Consider the following 15,404-nt stretch of genomic DNA (forward strand, 5'->3'; position numbering starts at 1 on the left):
TTGGTTGCTAGGATTTTTGCCTCGAAGTTTGCAACTGGGGGCATACGTGCAGGGATGAGAAGCCGTGAGGCGACATGATATTTATGGTCTGGTACGGCCGGTGTAGCTTGAAACTAAAATGTGTCTCTTTCACAAACTGAAACTCTAGGAAACGTCACATCAAGCAGCATCAGGCTCATGAGCGCAATGTGCCAAAATTGCGTTCGTGGTGTATTTATGTATGTGTTTAATGCGATGGCCTGGTCCTGAGGCGGTGGACCCAAGACATGCCACCAATGCCGCAGGCAAAAGCATCTAACAACTGAGTCACTCTGAAATTTGAGGGGGAGGCCGTCCCGCAGAGCCTTTACCAAATGTGACAAACGGTCTACTACTCCGCCTGGGGAGCGAGGGAATTAAGTTGAGTAAGAGAGGCGGTGTGATTGTGGGTGAGATGTCATTGACTTGAAACTGATCCCGGTGACACTAGGGCCTAGGCCAAGCCGGCTTGACGGTGCGCTCCAACACATACCAGTTCCCGGACCGCAGTGTCCGAAAACAGCTGGTACCGGTAAGCTTACCGGGTACTTCCAACGGATATAAACTTTTGGCTGGTGTTATGTAAATATCATCCCAAAGAATTTGAAGAAAGAAAGAAAAGAAAAAAAAGTGCTCTGAGGACCCTTTCGGCTTGTTGACTCACTGCTTGCCCTCACCAGCGGTGCTAGTCTCTAGTTCAGATGGTATCCGTGGGCAATGGACATCATATCGTGTGAGGTATGGGCCCATGTACCTATCCGAGAGTAACAGTGTCAGTTGCTCATACGAAGCTGTTGCAAACGTATTTAAATAAAAACTCTCTGCATACATTTTCTTCAGAAGGGTTTGAGTGGTCTGTCGGTACACAGTCCGGTTCGATGTTTGCAGGACAGTCTTCGGGAGTCGGCACGCCGACCAATCAGAGTAGACTGGTGCTCGATTCGGGCGGCACTGAATGGTTGAATATTGTGAGGCATGCCTCCAAAGAGCAAGCTTGGTGGTTGAACAAGGGAGCCCACTAACCCGCTTGGCTGATTGGAGCAACGGCACAGGCGGCCGGCGACGCACCCAACGAAGTTGACCGGCCATCCCTAGTCACCCTGGCCAATGAGCATAGCCATCTCGGTTATTGAAGGGGTACACCACCAACGGCTTGCGTGGTGGTTCAAGGGGAGCTGTCCGGCAGACGGCATTGGCCTCCAACCGATAACTTGAGGGTCGGAGCTTGCAGGTGTCAAGTCATTCATCCCTGGCCGGTAAGGGAGGCAGTCACCTCCAACGACCGTTGAGGCCAGTATGACGGCCAAAAAGGGATTCATCTCCGATAATGATAACGTTTTTCAACTCGAGCCCGCGGAATCGGCTTCGAAGCAGGCTGGCACTGGCTGAAGGCTGTGCGACACCCACGCCACCTATTTGTCGATGTCGGGATACATAAACAACGCAGTCAGTGATTGGATGCATACACACCAGTTTCATCTTTTTCTTCCGCTCCCAATCTTCGCCGTTCACTGACCCAGTAGCAAAACCCATTCAGACACAGAACCTTCCCAACGACGAAGGATGAATCGCAATGTTGGTGCCGAGAGGAACTATTTGATCGGAGCGATCACCGTGCTGCAGAGCGATCAGCCAAACTCACTCGTCGAGATATGCCTTGAGGAGCCACTGAAAAAACACCCATCGAGCTTGGTCGGACACTTGAACCAGCCACCGATCCACCTGATCAGACTCATCGGAACGTGGTCTCGCTTGGTCATCGAGGATCTCAAGCTGGCATCAGAGCTGAAGCTGTACCTGGACGTTTACGAACCTCAATTTAACACCGACCACAGTTGGGACTTCCACGACGGTATCCGCGCCGAGCTGCTGATTGCGAACCCTGATGATGCAGACCAAGCGGCGTGGTTTATCAAGACGATCGATATGCGTAAGGGTTTTGATCGTTGAACTTCATGTTACAAGCAAAGAATGTCCAGCTGACCCATGTGATCGATTTCCTTGCTCTTAAATCTCCACCAGGTTCACATCTTTCAAGTCATCTGTCCCTCCGATCACCCCAGCCTGGACCCGTACATAATCAAGCACACGCTTCACCCACAACCTACTTCGAATCTATGCTTTAACCCACCTCACACGAGCGCAGAGAAACGAGGGGTTTACCCGGATCACGCATGAAACGAAGCTTAGCGGTAGAGGACCTCTGGGCTGAAGACTCAACGTTTGATCATAATCGACCTGCTCTCTCAGAAAATCAATATACTCCATGCCCAAATAAACGCGTAAGAGTTGGCTCCGGGGAATTAAGCCCACATGGCTCTCACCCTCGCGGAGATTCCCGTCGATTGCACACATCGACTCTGCTTTTCTCTACCCCTGATGCTTTAACTCGTCCTGATTCCTTTAGATTCAATACACAGGTCAATATCCAGATTTCTAGACATGTATACCCACTTCTATACAGCCACCCATCATCCAACTAATTTGATGTCTTATCACAACAGCCAGCGGTGCGTTTGAGGACACTAGACGAGATAACACAGATGCAAGGAGGGCCAAGCGAGCCATTCAATGTAATAGCGATCATCGATCAAAGACAGACGGACAAATGTTATAAAGTTGCGGGAGGTGCAGCAGATTACAAGATGACGGTTTATCTGACCGACTTCTCGCGACCAATGGGCAGTAAGAATGTCACGTGCAACTTATTCTGGAAGACGGAAGAGGAGTGTGCGGCCTGGGAGAAGCAAGACTGCGACTGGAAGGTGATCTTCCTCTCAAATGTCCACAAACGGCCCGTGAATCACTACCCCGATCAGATAATTGGCATATCGACCTGCTTCCAATATGCCCTCTGGTGTCCTGGAGAGTTCTATTCCTCCAAACCGGTCCTCGAGCAGTTCAGCTCCCTCTTTGGCTCCACTTTTAACGACTTACTGGCCAAGGCGCTGGCCCTTTATCAACAACTGAAGCAACGATCCGCACCCCAACTACTCCCCCGAGCCCCCACTCCTCCGGTTCAGTCAGTTCTAAAGACAATATCTGAACTTAAGCTTGATCATCTCGGTGAAAAATTTGATCTGTGTGTTGAGGTGGGCAATTCTGTTATTATGTTTTCTCCTTATCGTGAAGAATAGGCCTGGCACTTTGGAATAACTTGAGATGATAATTTAACCTGGCTGGAATGCAATTGAGTTGAATCGGACTAAACCATCTCTGTGTTCTCGATTAGATTGTGGATATCTGGGTCGCAGACAAGGGGAATGACCGGATGACGGTAACAGATTATACGCTGAACCCAGCGCTGCGTATGAGGGAACCGGCAAACCTTTTCAGCAGTTTAACTTTACCGGTGCCGAGATTCCATCAGGAACACGGGGGTACCTCTTCTAATTGGGGGGTGACGGCGAACCGGTTGATGTCGGTCTACCTGGAGCCGTCGGTCCTGCGTGCAATTTACAGGCAGTTCGACCAGTCCGACGCAACCAAGGTTCCGTCCATGTATGACTACCGATACAAATTGCTCGCCCAGGTCGTCGGACTCAAGCAACTCGACCTCCACCCCAACGAGGATAACAGTGACATCAACTTCTATGCCACCATGGCCGCTGATTCCACGGACTCCCTCGCCGTCCTTACTGACAGAATCGTCCCCCTCAGCCCCTCGGAGCCGGCCTTTCAAAAGCTGCTCAATGATAAAGAAATCTACCGGCAGGATATGAGAGAATATGCCTGACTGCTCTATCCCCTTCACGTGCTTATATCTCTTTGATGAATTATTATAATATCAACCAACAAATATCCATTTCCTGTTAATCTCTGTTCGTTTCTTGGCGCGTCCACCCCTCGCTTGCTCTGCTATCTAATAACCTCTTCACAGCAAAGTTTTCCCTACCTCTAGCAATTCATTCTTGTTTTCTATATAATCACACTGCCCAGTTAATCTTTCATATACACAATTTCTCGCAAAAAAATAGATGGAACTTAGAAACTCTGATTTAATATTTGTGTCTGGATTGTTCAAGCACGAATATTTCAACAAAGATGTTCACATTTCGCCGACTCGCAAGTACATACACGCTAATAATTGGATGTTTTGAGGTGATGTCGGAACAGATACGAGTTTCTTTCAAGTCATGTTACTTGTGGATATAAGTTTAACTGTGGATGTCGCAGAAGCGATAAGTTAACACCGTCGGCTATTTCAAAGATGATCTATCGATACATCTTGTTTTCGAATGGGGATATTTAACAGATTAAGAAGATTTTTTAGTCCTTTCTAGCTCTTCCTTTAACTGGTCGCGATAGAAGCCGGACCAATAGACATAGCCATGAATGATCCCATTAGTGAGAGCGAAGGCGGAGAGAGAGATCGGGAAGAGGCTCAGTTTCGTCTTGGGTGGTCGTGCGAATGTGTGTCTCCATGAATCCCTCCCGTGCAAGAACAGGTATATGACACTCCAGGCTTTTGTTTTTCACGTAGTTTTTGTGACGGAGAGGCAAGAAGCAATTCAAGAAATCAGCATTGCTACTTTCGAAGGAGAAGCTTGCAATTTCTCATCGGTCATGTTGTGTTGGCAGACATACCAGAAGCTGTTCCGGAACCGTTATAGTAGTCACCTGCTGAAGTAATGTAGCTATTGTGGAATGTTAAACGGAGTACTAGATGAGCTAGACGAGTTTTTTTTTTCTAGATCAGGAGTTTACTTACCCACTCAAGCCGAAGACCATAGCCAAAGGAGTGACTTGCCACGTTGGTGCCAATCCGATGGGGTATAGTGCACCGGAGAATCGGCTACTCGTAGGTAGAGACGCCATCACTAAATGAGTATGAAAACAAGAGTAGATCAGAACACGATGAATCTAGTTGAGAGACTGCAAGACAGTGTCGGGACTGCCAGATGACTTACGGAGAGCGCTCATCGACCATGCTGGCCACGGCGAGGAAGAGCCAACAGCCAGGAATTCGGCGAGCTTGTTCGGCGGATCCTGGGCGTCGGTAGATTTCTTTACTGGATCCTCGCTCCGACTTGCTGATGCTGTTGTTGCGATAGCGGCAGAGGTTGAGGGCGTAGTGGAAGCCATAGCTAGACGGGAGAGTCCGGAGACTGAAGAGGAGATCGATGGGTACGGGCACGCTGGAGGTCCAAGGAGAGGGTCGCCCCTGCCAAATTTGCCTGGGCACTTGATCAAGTCAGGATCTGCACTCATAGCCGATGGACAAGAACTGAGTTTCCCAGAAGGACTTCCAACCTCTCCCAACGCAACGCACTCAACACCAGGAAGGTCGGCGACAGTTGCTACATGTCTGTGTTTAATTTGCAAGTTGAAATGTGTTGGACAATGAAGGGTAGGATACAACAATAGGACAGCGAGTACCACAATAGGACAGCGAGAAAAGGAAATGTGGGTTCCAACTATCAAGGCACTGAGACCAGCCCCAGGAGAAGCGCATCATGGGTGGTGCCGTCGAGATGAAGAGGCGAACCAATCCACCGAGGCGAGTCCTAGCATTCCTCCCTGTGTAGGTAAAGCTGGCCGAGTGGATAATCAAATGAACCATCACGACAATCGGGCGGTATGCCGCAATCGACGTCTGCTCGTGTAGGGGACGGGAACGCGGAATCCTCTCAGCTGGCGCACGGTCATCCGAAGATGAAAGGCTCAAAGTCCGAACCTAGTGGGAGAGCAGAGTAGGTAAGCTTAGGATACTTGCGCAGAGTGTTGAGGTGCTGTAACTTACTTTTGTGTCCCCATTATAAATTGTTCTAAGGGGAAAAAGCTGCAGGGGAGTGAAGTGATGAGACTTTATAGTGAGCTCGGTCGGCGGCTCAGTTGTGGGCGGGCGAGGATGGATATGCAATTTGTGGTGGCTGCCGAAAGGGGTGGTTGGCTGGCTGGAGTGGTGCGATCGGCCATCGGATGCTGCCCTTCAAAGCCGTCTCTTCTCCATTTCGCAGGGAACATCTCAGGAGATCCTACCATCACGGTTTGCCCGCACGATACCCGTCACGCCGTCAGCTAATTGCAGCTCGTCCAAGAAAACCGCCCCTCATGGAGAGCGCCCCAGTCGCCCACATTCACAGTTCGGCTACCAAGTAGTAAGTCTTCCATCACGTTGCAAGTGGATCTCCTGAAAAAAACTCACCGATGCGTCCCTTATCAGTGACCACAAGCCGACGTGGTATTTCGAGAACGGCCTGCGTAAAGTGCAACCTTACTTGTTCCAGTTCTCGACCTACGCCAAGGTAAATATCCGAGACTGTCGATTTGAACTACGCGGATGTCTTGCTCATCTGGATGATTTGGCATTAGGAACGGTGGCGCGGCCGAAGCGTGATTGATGTCTTTAGGTTTGCAATCAATCTGATATTCGTATTTATGGTATGGCCCAGATGAACTAAATACTTGCTCAAATTTAAATCTTTATGAACGCAGCACCGATTTCAGGTTAGCTACGATTTCCTGAAATTAGAATACATGGTTCAACCCCGGATCCATCAAACAATTTGCAACGAGCTTGCCAGCGCTGAAAACACAACTTGCGTTGACGATACCTCAAGAGATCGAAGTCCAGAATACTACGTTTGTGCTCTTACCCGTGTACATGTGCGAAGAATCAGACCGGTGCTGTTGTGGCTAATCATCCGGTTTTCATTATCTAGGCGCATGCTGTGGCCTCAGGTAGGAATTCAAACACATCACACTTGTACAATTCCTCTAGCTGGATAAGAACTCGTCTTGATTTTGATTTGAGCGAATGTAGGGGTCATCAAAATAAACGGCAAGAATATCAAGAAGGATGTCATCATCAGAAACGGCGACCGCATCACAAACACACTCCATAGACACGAGCCACCAGTGACCGGAGACCCCGTGAGGATATTGCATCGAGATGACGAGAAAGGGTTATTGGTCGTCGAAAAGCCTGGCAGCATGCCCGTGAATTATCTCCATCTTCATCCCCCATCACATCCGGCAATACAAACCAACCCGGACTTTCTTTTACAGGTACATCCTACTGGTCGGTATAACTACAATACGCTACTGTCCATCTTACGCTTCGATTATGATCTACCTCTGGTTCACAGTCAGTTTGAAACCGCCAACTTGACTCTATATAAACGATAATATTAAACCGAACGATATTTATCTCAGCAAGCAATCGTCTCGATCGACTGACTTCTGGAGTCATGGTCTGCGCTTTGACGGTCGAAGCCTCAAGAGGACTGTCGAAGTATTTCAGCACTGAAGGCGCAGTGAAGAAGGAGTATATTGCTCGCTGTCGTGGAGACTTCCCAGAGTTGGTCATGTCATCCATCAACCTGCTTCCGATACAAGCATTCGACTGATTCATGGCTGGCATACTCAGTGATGAAATAACCTGCGAGGAACCTCTGCTAACTATTGATCGGCAAATCGGACTCAACGTTGTTCATCCTGAAGGAAAACATGCCAAAACGATTTTTAAGAAACTGAGCTATGATCCAGAATCAGACTCATCAGTTATACATTGTTAGTGACAAGTTGATGACCTTACTGGAGTAAATGACTCAGACTGATTCCCTGTGCAGGTCGACCAATCACCGGTCGCTCTCACCAGCTCCGCGTACACTTACAATATCTGGGCTACCCGATTCTCAATGATACGATATACTGTAACCTCAAGGCGTGGGGATCAGCCCAGGGTAAGGGTGGGATTTTCTTCGCTCCAACGGACAAGACCAAACCTTCGACAGATGACGAACCTCCCCCGAATGATGGTGAGAGTGCTCCCCAAGGAAGCGCCTCTGTTAAGACGGATGATTCGACGACGAACCTGACGGGCCAAAAGCGGTCCTCGAAATCGAAGCTCGGAAGGAACCAGCGGCAAGGAATCTCGCAAGTGAGCGAGAAACGGCTCAAGCTGGATCCCGAGTCAGCCGAGGCGGGGAACTGCAGCGGGGTAGCCATCAACGAGCTCGCTGAGGCGGTCATCCTCGAGCTCAGGAAGGCCCGGGATATCGAGGATGACTTTGGCAGGATCAAGGATACCGTGCACATCGATAAAGCGTTCAAGTCCCCCCAGGAACTCCAGACGTCCCTCGGCTCTAACCCCGTCTCGGATCCACTTGACGGCAAGTTTTGTGCTGACTGTGGGATCCCTCTATTGCCTGATCCCAAGCCAGAACAATTGTACATCTACTTGCATGCATTCAGGTTAGCAGAAATCGAGACACCTTATCCCTGTACATGTCGCCCACACGTCCTGATTTGTGTTCATTTGCAGATACCAAACTGAAAGCTGGGATTTCAGTAGTGAGATGCCTTGGTGGGCAGATGACCAGGAATGGAAAGCCAGGAGACCAAGCCAGTAGTAGTGCAGATGTGATGTGTACCACGTTTTCTTTTTTTGTAATTCTAATGGGATTAGACGAACACATCAAAAAGATTGGTTGGATGGACTTTCAGCGGACCAAAGGCGCTAGTTCGACAGGGGCAGTGGGTGGAGGAGAGAGCCCTCGGCAGCTAGTCCCGTAATCAACTCCATCTTCTTGATTTCCCGTCGTCCGAAGTTGTTCATTTAGAAGCAAGGGCCGTAAACCTTACTTACTGGTGAAAATTGTTCGAAATCCACTTTTCTCCTGCGCACAAGGCTAGAGCCGTCTGTAGGCCACGGGGACGGGAACGGAGATGATTTAAGTCCCTCGGGCATACATTCCACGGGCTCGTCCAGAGACACTTGGCTGGTGTCCGGGATTCTGGTGTGTGTCTTGTTCGAAGGCAAATCTGAATTTGCTAATCGTGGTCTGTGTCCCACATCCCTCCGACATCAGGCTGCCAGACACCACACTACGGACCGTTCAGCTGGAAGCTTGATCAAAAAAAGGCAAATTGTCTGTACCAAGAAGTTGAATCGGATTTGCATGTCAACTGCTCACAATTGAGCCGTGGTTTTGGCAGTCCGCAAGCATCACAAATGGCCATGTACCAAGAAAAATATTTGACATTGCTGGTCCCGTCCGGGTTCCCACACACCACCATTAAAGCCATGAGAACAACCAATGATATCTGCGATGATAGAGAGAAAGGGGGATATAAGAAAACCATGCGAAAGAATGACCATAACCCTGTGATACTGATGAATGTAACTAACAAAACTGCTGGGCAAGACTGCTACTATAATACATCAAACTGCAACAAGGACAAACTAATGATAGTTGTGAGCCGGCACAGGAAACATCGTGTGTGGCGATTTTCAGATAACGTTGAATGTGACGTTCGGAATCAAGAAATATTTAATTAATTAGTCGTAGGAGGATTGTGCGTGAAATGAATTCAAGGAAGGCTACTGTCGTTTGGCCGATGTCGAACGAATCGACATGGTACGTTTGGTAGGGTCTGTAGAAAAAGATAAGAGATTAGCGCTTTGAATCAAGTGAGAGAAGCCGCAGGAGTGAGCTTACGCATCATGAGTCCTTTGGGTGGCTTGACGCTAGATGACAAAAGCTTCTTGCGGAGGAACAAGACTCTGCCACTAGCCCATAATAGGATGACGAATCCGAAAGCAATCGGAATCAACCAGAACAATGGCAAGATGCGATGACTGGCGCCGAAGACGGTTCTCAACGGGGGCACGTAAATGATCTGCAAAAATTGGAGACATAAATGCAATCAGTATGAATCCAGGAAATCGGTACAAAACCACTCTGGTACTCACGAAAGCTGCAAGTACTGCACCAGCCAAAGCACCGGCAAAATTCCACTTGTTGCCAATGGCCGCCTTTCCGAATGGGAATTTGAGTTTGGCCTTGACAGCGAACATGTTAAAGCACTGCATTAAGAAGATAGACATGTAAAACATGCCCTGCGCCTGCGCCAAGGCTTCGGTTTGATCTGTGCTATCGATAACCCGACCGCTGAGGTTTGTGTATGGAGGTGACTTGTCCGTAAAGTAAATCCCGGCCTTTTGAGCAATTTGCAAGTCGCGGGGGGTGAAGTGATTGTAATTGAAGATGACGAAGTAGGCCAACATGCATCCAACGGTTTCAATCATTCCAGCCTCTGTAATCGAGTATGCGACAGATGGGGAGATTTGAGAACATTTGCGGCGGTAGGATGAAAAAGAGAAAAAGAAGAAACAAAAACTCACGCAGGTAGGAGTAGCTGAGCAGGGAGCCATCAACCAATGCTTCACCATCAGATTTCTCGAGCAAGTCATCCCACCACCACTTGGAAAACGGCTTTTTAACATTTTGCACAACGTTGCGCACAGTGCTACCGATGCGTGATTCAGGTTTCTCATTGCCTGCTTCAACGTCCATGTGATTGGTCCTGGTTCGCCTTAGTGCCTTCTTCTTCAGCTGCATTATGGTTCGGTCAGTAACGGGCTTGCGGGGCATGGTGGTCATAAGGACTTCAGACGACTCGGGGCAATCCCACGCGAACGACAACGCAGCAAACAATTCAAATCCCTAGAGTGATCGAAATTAGCTAATTGTTGGCAATGGCAGTTTTCGGCGGGTAACTCACCAAGTCAATGACCAAGATCAGAATGGCGGACAGCGGTAATGGGATCGGAACGATGACGTAAAGAAGCTGGGGAATTACTTCAGGGACGGAATGTGTGACTGTGTACTGGATACTTCGTTTAAGATTGGTGAAGATAAGTCTGCCTTCTCGGACCTGAAACAGCGGATCAACGTGTTAGCACGGAAAGACGGTGCGGCTCGTCAGACGTTCACCGCTCACCCCATCCACTACGCTTGCAAAGTTGTCGTCAAGCAAGATCATGTTAGCGGCTTCTTTCGAGACGTCACTGCCACTGATGTTCATTGCGATTCCTGCGTGGTAGATATATGTTAGCTGTGAGATTCATCGAAAAATTGATACATCGTTGGAGAACAAACCTAGGTCTGCCTTCTTTAATGCGGGGGAGTCATTGACACCTGCAAGAGGGAAGAGAGGGAATAGAGCAATCAGTGGAAAGGTAACGTGAATTGTCAAAGGCGCATGAACATACCATCTCCAGTGACTCCAACAATGTGTCCCAGTGCTTGTGCGCGTTTGACGATTTCCAGTTTGTGCTTGGGTGACTGCAAGAATTCAACTCGTGAGCCCTGTTGTCTTGGATGCGTGTGTCTGAAGGGGTGAATGCACTAGACAATCAACTCACCGTGCGTGCAAAGACAATTTCAGTCTTGTTGAGGATTGTGTCCCACTCCCAACCTTGAAGAGAGTCAATGGCATCACCGTGGACAACGACTGCATCTACTTCGTCTTCATGGATCTCTTCAACTGGACGACCGGTGGCCTTTGCAAGCGACTCCTTCGTGTGACCAATGACCAAGTTGATTTTTCGTGCAATGGCCTGTGTTAAGATTGGATCAGCAAGTGAAGTATGAAGTAGACTACCAAAAATTGCATTACCTCAGCTGTAAGGGGGTGATCACCAGTAACCTGTGAAGGAGAGGTCAACAGGTGTTCAATGTGCTTGCTCAATGAGGAACATCGCCTAAATTACTCACCATTACGACTTTGATTCCAGCCGACCGTAGCTGACCAATAGCCTCTCGTACACCATGCTTGGGAGGATCTTCAAGGGAGACCAATCCGACAAAACACAAGTTTTCGGTGGGACAGTTGTCATCCTTCTTGCTAAATGCAAAATCGCGGGGGAATTGATCACCAGGGAGCAAAAGTTGGGCACATGCAATCACACGATGACCCCGAGAAGCCATGTATTGATATGCCTCGCCGTATTCCTTCTTGAATTGTTCAGTGATGGGGATAGATTCGCCGTTGACCAAAACATGGGAACATCGATCAAGGACACGTTCAGGAGCTCCTTTCAAGTATAGCGTCAAGTCTCCGTTAGAGTGAGGTTTCTGTACCACCACCAATGCCCATTTGGCCGTACTGTTGAAGGGGATCGAATAGGCCTCCGGATGTTTTTCGCGGACTTGATCGAATTCAAGGTTTTTCCCCGCAAAACGGGTGAGTCCACTTTCAGTGGCGTCGCCCAGGATCTCTCGTTGCTCGAAGGGGATGTCCATCTTGTCAAACTTGACTTTAGAACACAGCGTGCAGATATCGAGGATTTCGGGAACTCCTAGGTCTTCTTTCTTGAAATGCTGTACCTCGGCTTCATCGTTGTGACTTTCGAATGCACTGCTCATCTTGAGATTTGTCCACATAGCCTAGAAGTAGATATGTGGTGGGTGAGAAACAGCATGTGAAGACGAGGAGCTAAGAAATGACATACGGTGACTGTCATCTGATTTCTAGTCAATGTACCGGTTTTATCAGTGGCAAGCATTGTTAATGCACCAAGGGTCTCGACACCTTGCAAGTCTTTGACAAGCACCTTAGCTTTTGCCATGCGCTTCGCCGCAATAGACAGTAAAAGTGTGACAGTCGCCGCTACAGAAAAGCAAATATCTAGTGAACCTCTGCAAAATTACTACATCAAGAAAAACTGATAAGCTCACGTAATCCTTCAGGTACCCAAGCGACTAAGACGGAGACTGCGAAGGTGACAGTGGCGGCAATTTTTCCCTTGTAGGCTGACGCGATGAATTAAGATGATGAGTTGTTTGTTGCGAGATGCCTGGTAATGGTACTAGTACTTACTGGTCCCAATTCCAACACCGAAAAAGATTATGGCAGTGATAATCTAGACCAGACGGGTTGAGTTAGTTGAGATTGATGAATCGAAGCCATTTATACAGACACTAACAGCAATGCACGAGATTATCTTGACGAAGTCGTCAATTTCTTGGGCCAATGGACTCCTAAATTTGAGAAATGAAGTCTAATTAGTAACGAGTGACAACTTGTGAGTTGGAGGAGAGGAGATGTACTAACTTGTTATCAGCCTCGCCACCGGTAAGTCCAGCAATTTGTCCGATGAATGTGTGATCGCCTGTGCGGACAACAATTCCAAAACCTTCACCTGATACCACCAGAGTAGAACTAGAAGGTGCGCAAGGATGGCCCATGTCAGTATTTCATAGTTGGTCGAATTTCCTCGCGAGGGACTCACTTGAACAAGAGATTGCGGGCTTCGACTGGGCGGACTGGATCTCCTTCCAAAAGAACAGCTCTTTCTTGCGGCTCCGACTCTCCCGTCAACTATGGACAAATCACGTGCGATGATTAATAAGGAAACGTTTCTGTAGCGTGGTACAAAGCATACCACTTACACTTGAGTTGTCTACTTTAACATCCGAGGCTGAAAAGAGCACCAAATCGGCGGGCACTTTGTCACCCATCTTGATGAACACAACGTCACCTTTGACGAGTTCTTGGGCGGGGATGGAGCTGATTTCGCCACCGCGAACGATTTTACACGAAGGAGGCATCATTGATAAGAAAGATGCCAGGATCGCATCGGCTTTCTGTCCTTGGTACCCTGGGAGACAGAAGACAGCGCATGAGCAAGAGATGATGTGCAAATCTCGATGGAGATAACTTACATTCTATAAATGCGTTCAAAAAGGCGACGATAATGAGAATTGCACCCAAGTACTCGTTGGCTTTGTTGTTCTCAAAATCTATTGCCAGCAACACGTATTCAAGTATACCAGCGAGCATCAAGAGCACGTTGAATAAGGATAACAATGCATCAAAGTACTGCGACCGAAGCAGAAACAGGGGAACAGACATGAGTCAGTACCACATCTGAAACTTGACAAGAAATGAGATCCACGCTCACCTTTCGCAGGGCACTCTTCTTCTTGGGAGGAGTCAATTGATTCGGGCCGTCTCGGGCTAGCCTGGATTGAGCTTCTGCAGTTGTCAAACCTGAACTGGCACTGGGATTGCTAGCATTGATTGAAGTGCCCATGGCTTCGGCGACTTTTTGAGGGCTCAGTTTGTGCTCAGACTGTGACAAAGATGTGAAAAAACACGGGGTTAGTGATCGCATGAGCACCGGGTTGAAAATCTAATCACTCAACAATGTCCGCCGAGGCTCCCTCAAGGGCTTTAGCCTTCATCTTCGACTCAAGCTCCTCATAGCCGGCGTTAGCGAGCTCCTTCTCGTCGTGAGTAAGTTCTCGGCGAAGTCCTAAATCGCGCCCAGCTTGAGTGGTGGCACTCATGGGCGGCTTTGGGTCGGCAAAAGAGATACCGGCTGTCGGATTCACAGGGTTCACCTGGTTCGGGCTCTGATCATCAAGTTCATCCAAGCCACCTTTCTCGGGAAATTCCTGCGTTGACATCGTGAATAGAAGGCTTCGGGGTAGAGTTTCGTTGGTTTGGGGTGAAGTATTGAATATCGGTTCTGATGGGTGGACTGGTGTAATGAGTTCGAGATAGGTTGACGAGGAAACCAGTCGGGAAAACTGTGGTATAATATAAATGTGACTGATAATGAGTTGATTGAATGTGAGCGTGGAATCGGGTGAATCGACGGAAACTGACGGTCGGAGATGGGTGATCACGAGCTTAATAGTAATAATAGGTGTGCGGAGACGCTTGACGCAGCGTAAAACAAGTTATGTCGAAAGTTTGGAGACCTGGCGGAAATCGAGGAGGCAATTGCCTTGTTTCTTGGCAATGCGGGTGTAGTCGAGAAAGTTGTCTTATGCTATGGGGAAAAGCAAAGAGGGGCAGGCCGTAGGATGATGTGTGCGTACGAGGGAGGTCAAAGGCGCGTAGGAAGACAACGAGCCTGTACTTATATATAAATGTGTAGATGTATGTGTGTAGAATACGCGCGGACCCAAGGTTGGCGCACTTCGACACCGGTGCACTTGGAAGAGATGGACAGGGGGCGTGAGGAACTATAATCGGTGGCGATTACTCTGGCAGGATGGAGCAGCGTATTTAATTCGCAACACAACTGCACTGCACAGTGCGTATGAACAACCCGATATGTACAGGCAGAGAGAGAGTCGCAGCGATTGCAACGTTTTGAGAATTTTGGCCAAGGGTCTGCGCAGGTCTGCGCAAGGCCAGGCAAACCAAGACTGAGACTAAACTGGCAAATCTGTAGTGCATACAATCCCATGTGTTTCACGAATGAATCCCTCACTTCCTATCGAGGCGCCCGAGTAGGCCCGAGTGTCTTTGCCAAAACCGGCTTGGTCTTTCGTCACAAACCAAGGCCGAAAACACAACTGTGTACAACAACTGGCTCGTCGAACGCGCAAGCCATGAGTCGGCCTTTCGTTTTTCAAGGTCTGGGCCGGCGACGCACTGTAATATCAACAACACACAACCCTGGCTGGTCAAAGCTGGTCAAAGTCAACCCTTCTTCTGCGCGACGGACATGCAGCGCGCGTTAGAATTACAGTTTGAGCGGGGAAATTTTGAAACCGATAAAAGCTCCGGTAGCCGGTTTGCAACATGTGACATGAGTTGTAGTGTGCTCTATCCACCTGTACAGGTACTCTCGAACG

The 15,404-nt window shown here is 48.6% G+C and overlaps 5 protein-coding genes across 5 annotated transcripts; 3 read left to right on the forward strand and 2 right to left on the reverse strand.

The window, feature by feature from the left end:
- Positions 1 to 1,581: 1,581 nt before the first annotated feature.
- On the forward strand, positions 1,582 to 2,144 carry PtA15_1A880 (uncharacterized protein; the record flags this gene model as incomplete). The annotated part of the gene is made up of 2 exons (XM_053165953.1): positions 1,582 to 1,948; positions 2,041 to 2,144. The coding sequence occupies 2 exons, from the start codon at positions 1,582 to 1,584 to the stop codon at positions 2,142 to 2,144; spliced, it is 471 nt and encodes a 156-aa protein (XP_053017093.1).
- Positions 2,145 to 2,192: 48 nt separating this feature from the next.
- On the forward strand, positions 2,193 to 3,754 carry PtA15_1A881 (uncharacterized protein; the record flags this gene model as incomplete). The annotated part of the gene is made up of 3 exons (XM_053165954.1): positions 2,193 to 2,438; positions 2,523 to 3,110; positions 3,251 to 3,754. 3 exons carry the CDS (start codon positions 2,193 to 2,195, stop codon positions 3,752 to 3,754), a joined length of 1,338 nt encoding a protein of 445 aa, XP_053017094.1.
- A 520-nt stretch (positions 3,755 to 4,274) lies between these two features.
- On the reverse strand, positions 4,275 to 5,229 carry PtA15_1A882 (uncharacterized protein; the record flags this gene model as incomplete). Its single annotated transcript, XM_053165955.1, has 4 exons — positions 4,275 to 4,483; positions 4,606 to 4,655; positions 4,730 to 4,838; positions 4,929 to 5,229. 4 exons carry the CDS (start codon positions 5,227 to 5,229, stop codon positions 4,275 to 4,277), a joined length of 669 nt encoding a protein of 222 aa, XP_053017095.1.
- A 711-nt stretch (positions 5,230 to 5,940) lies between these two features.
- PtA15_1A883 (uncharacterized protein) lies at positions 5,941 to 8,375 on the forward strand (the record flags this gene model as incomplete). The annotated part of the gene is made up of 11 exons (XM_053165956.1): positions 5,941 to 6,119; positions 6,185 to 6,266; positions 6,334 to 6,402; positions 6,494 to 6,619; positions 6,684 to 6,702; positions 6,785 to 6,960; positions 7,030 to 7,108; positions 7,177 to 7,321; positions 7,391 to 7,533; positions 7,593 to 8,217; positions 8,288 to 8,375. The coding sequence occupies 11 exons, from the start codon at positions 5,941 to 5,943 to the stop codon at positions 8,373 to 8,375; spliced, it is 1,731 nt and encodes a 576-aa protein (XP_053017096.1).
- A 971-nt stretch (positions 8,376 to 9,346) lies between these two features.
- On the reverse strand, positions 9,347 to 14,222 carry PtA15_1A884 (uncharacterized protein; the record flags this gene model as incomplete). Its single annotated transcript, XM_053165957.1, has 21 exons — positions 9,347 to 9,399; positions 9,465 to 9,645; positions 9,719 to 10,062; positions 10,151 to 10,472; positions 10,531 to 10,683; positions 10,750 to 10,841; positions 10,908 to 10,946; positions 11,021 to 11,093; positions 11,174 to 11,368; positions 11,428 to 11,457; positions 11,526 to 12,197; positions 12,263 to 12,420; positions 12,489 to 12,563; positions 12,631 to 12,673; positions 12,737 to 12,791; positions 12,865 to 12,972; positions 13,043 to 13,131; positions 13,203 to 13,411; positions 13,476 to 13,632; positions 13,715 to 13,885; positions 13,959 to 14,222. The coding sequence occupies 21 exons, from the start codon at positions 14,220 to 14,222 to the stop codon at positions 9,347 to 9,349; spliced, it is 3,483 nt and encodes a 1,160-aa protein (XP_053017097.1).
- Positions 14,223 to 15,404: the final 1,182 nt, after the last annotated feature.

This window comes from Puccinia triticina, chromosome 1A, assembly GCF_026914185.1.
Source record: "Puccinia triticina chromosome 1A, complete sequence".
In the NCBI taxonomy this organism is placed as follows: domain Eukaryota; kingdom Fungi; phylum Basidiomycota; class Pucciniomycetes; order Pucciniales; family Pucciniaceae; genus Puccinia; species Puccinia triticina.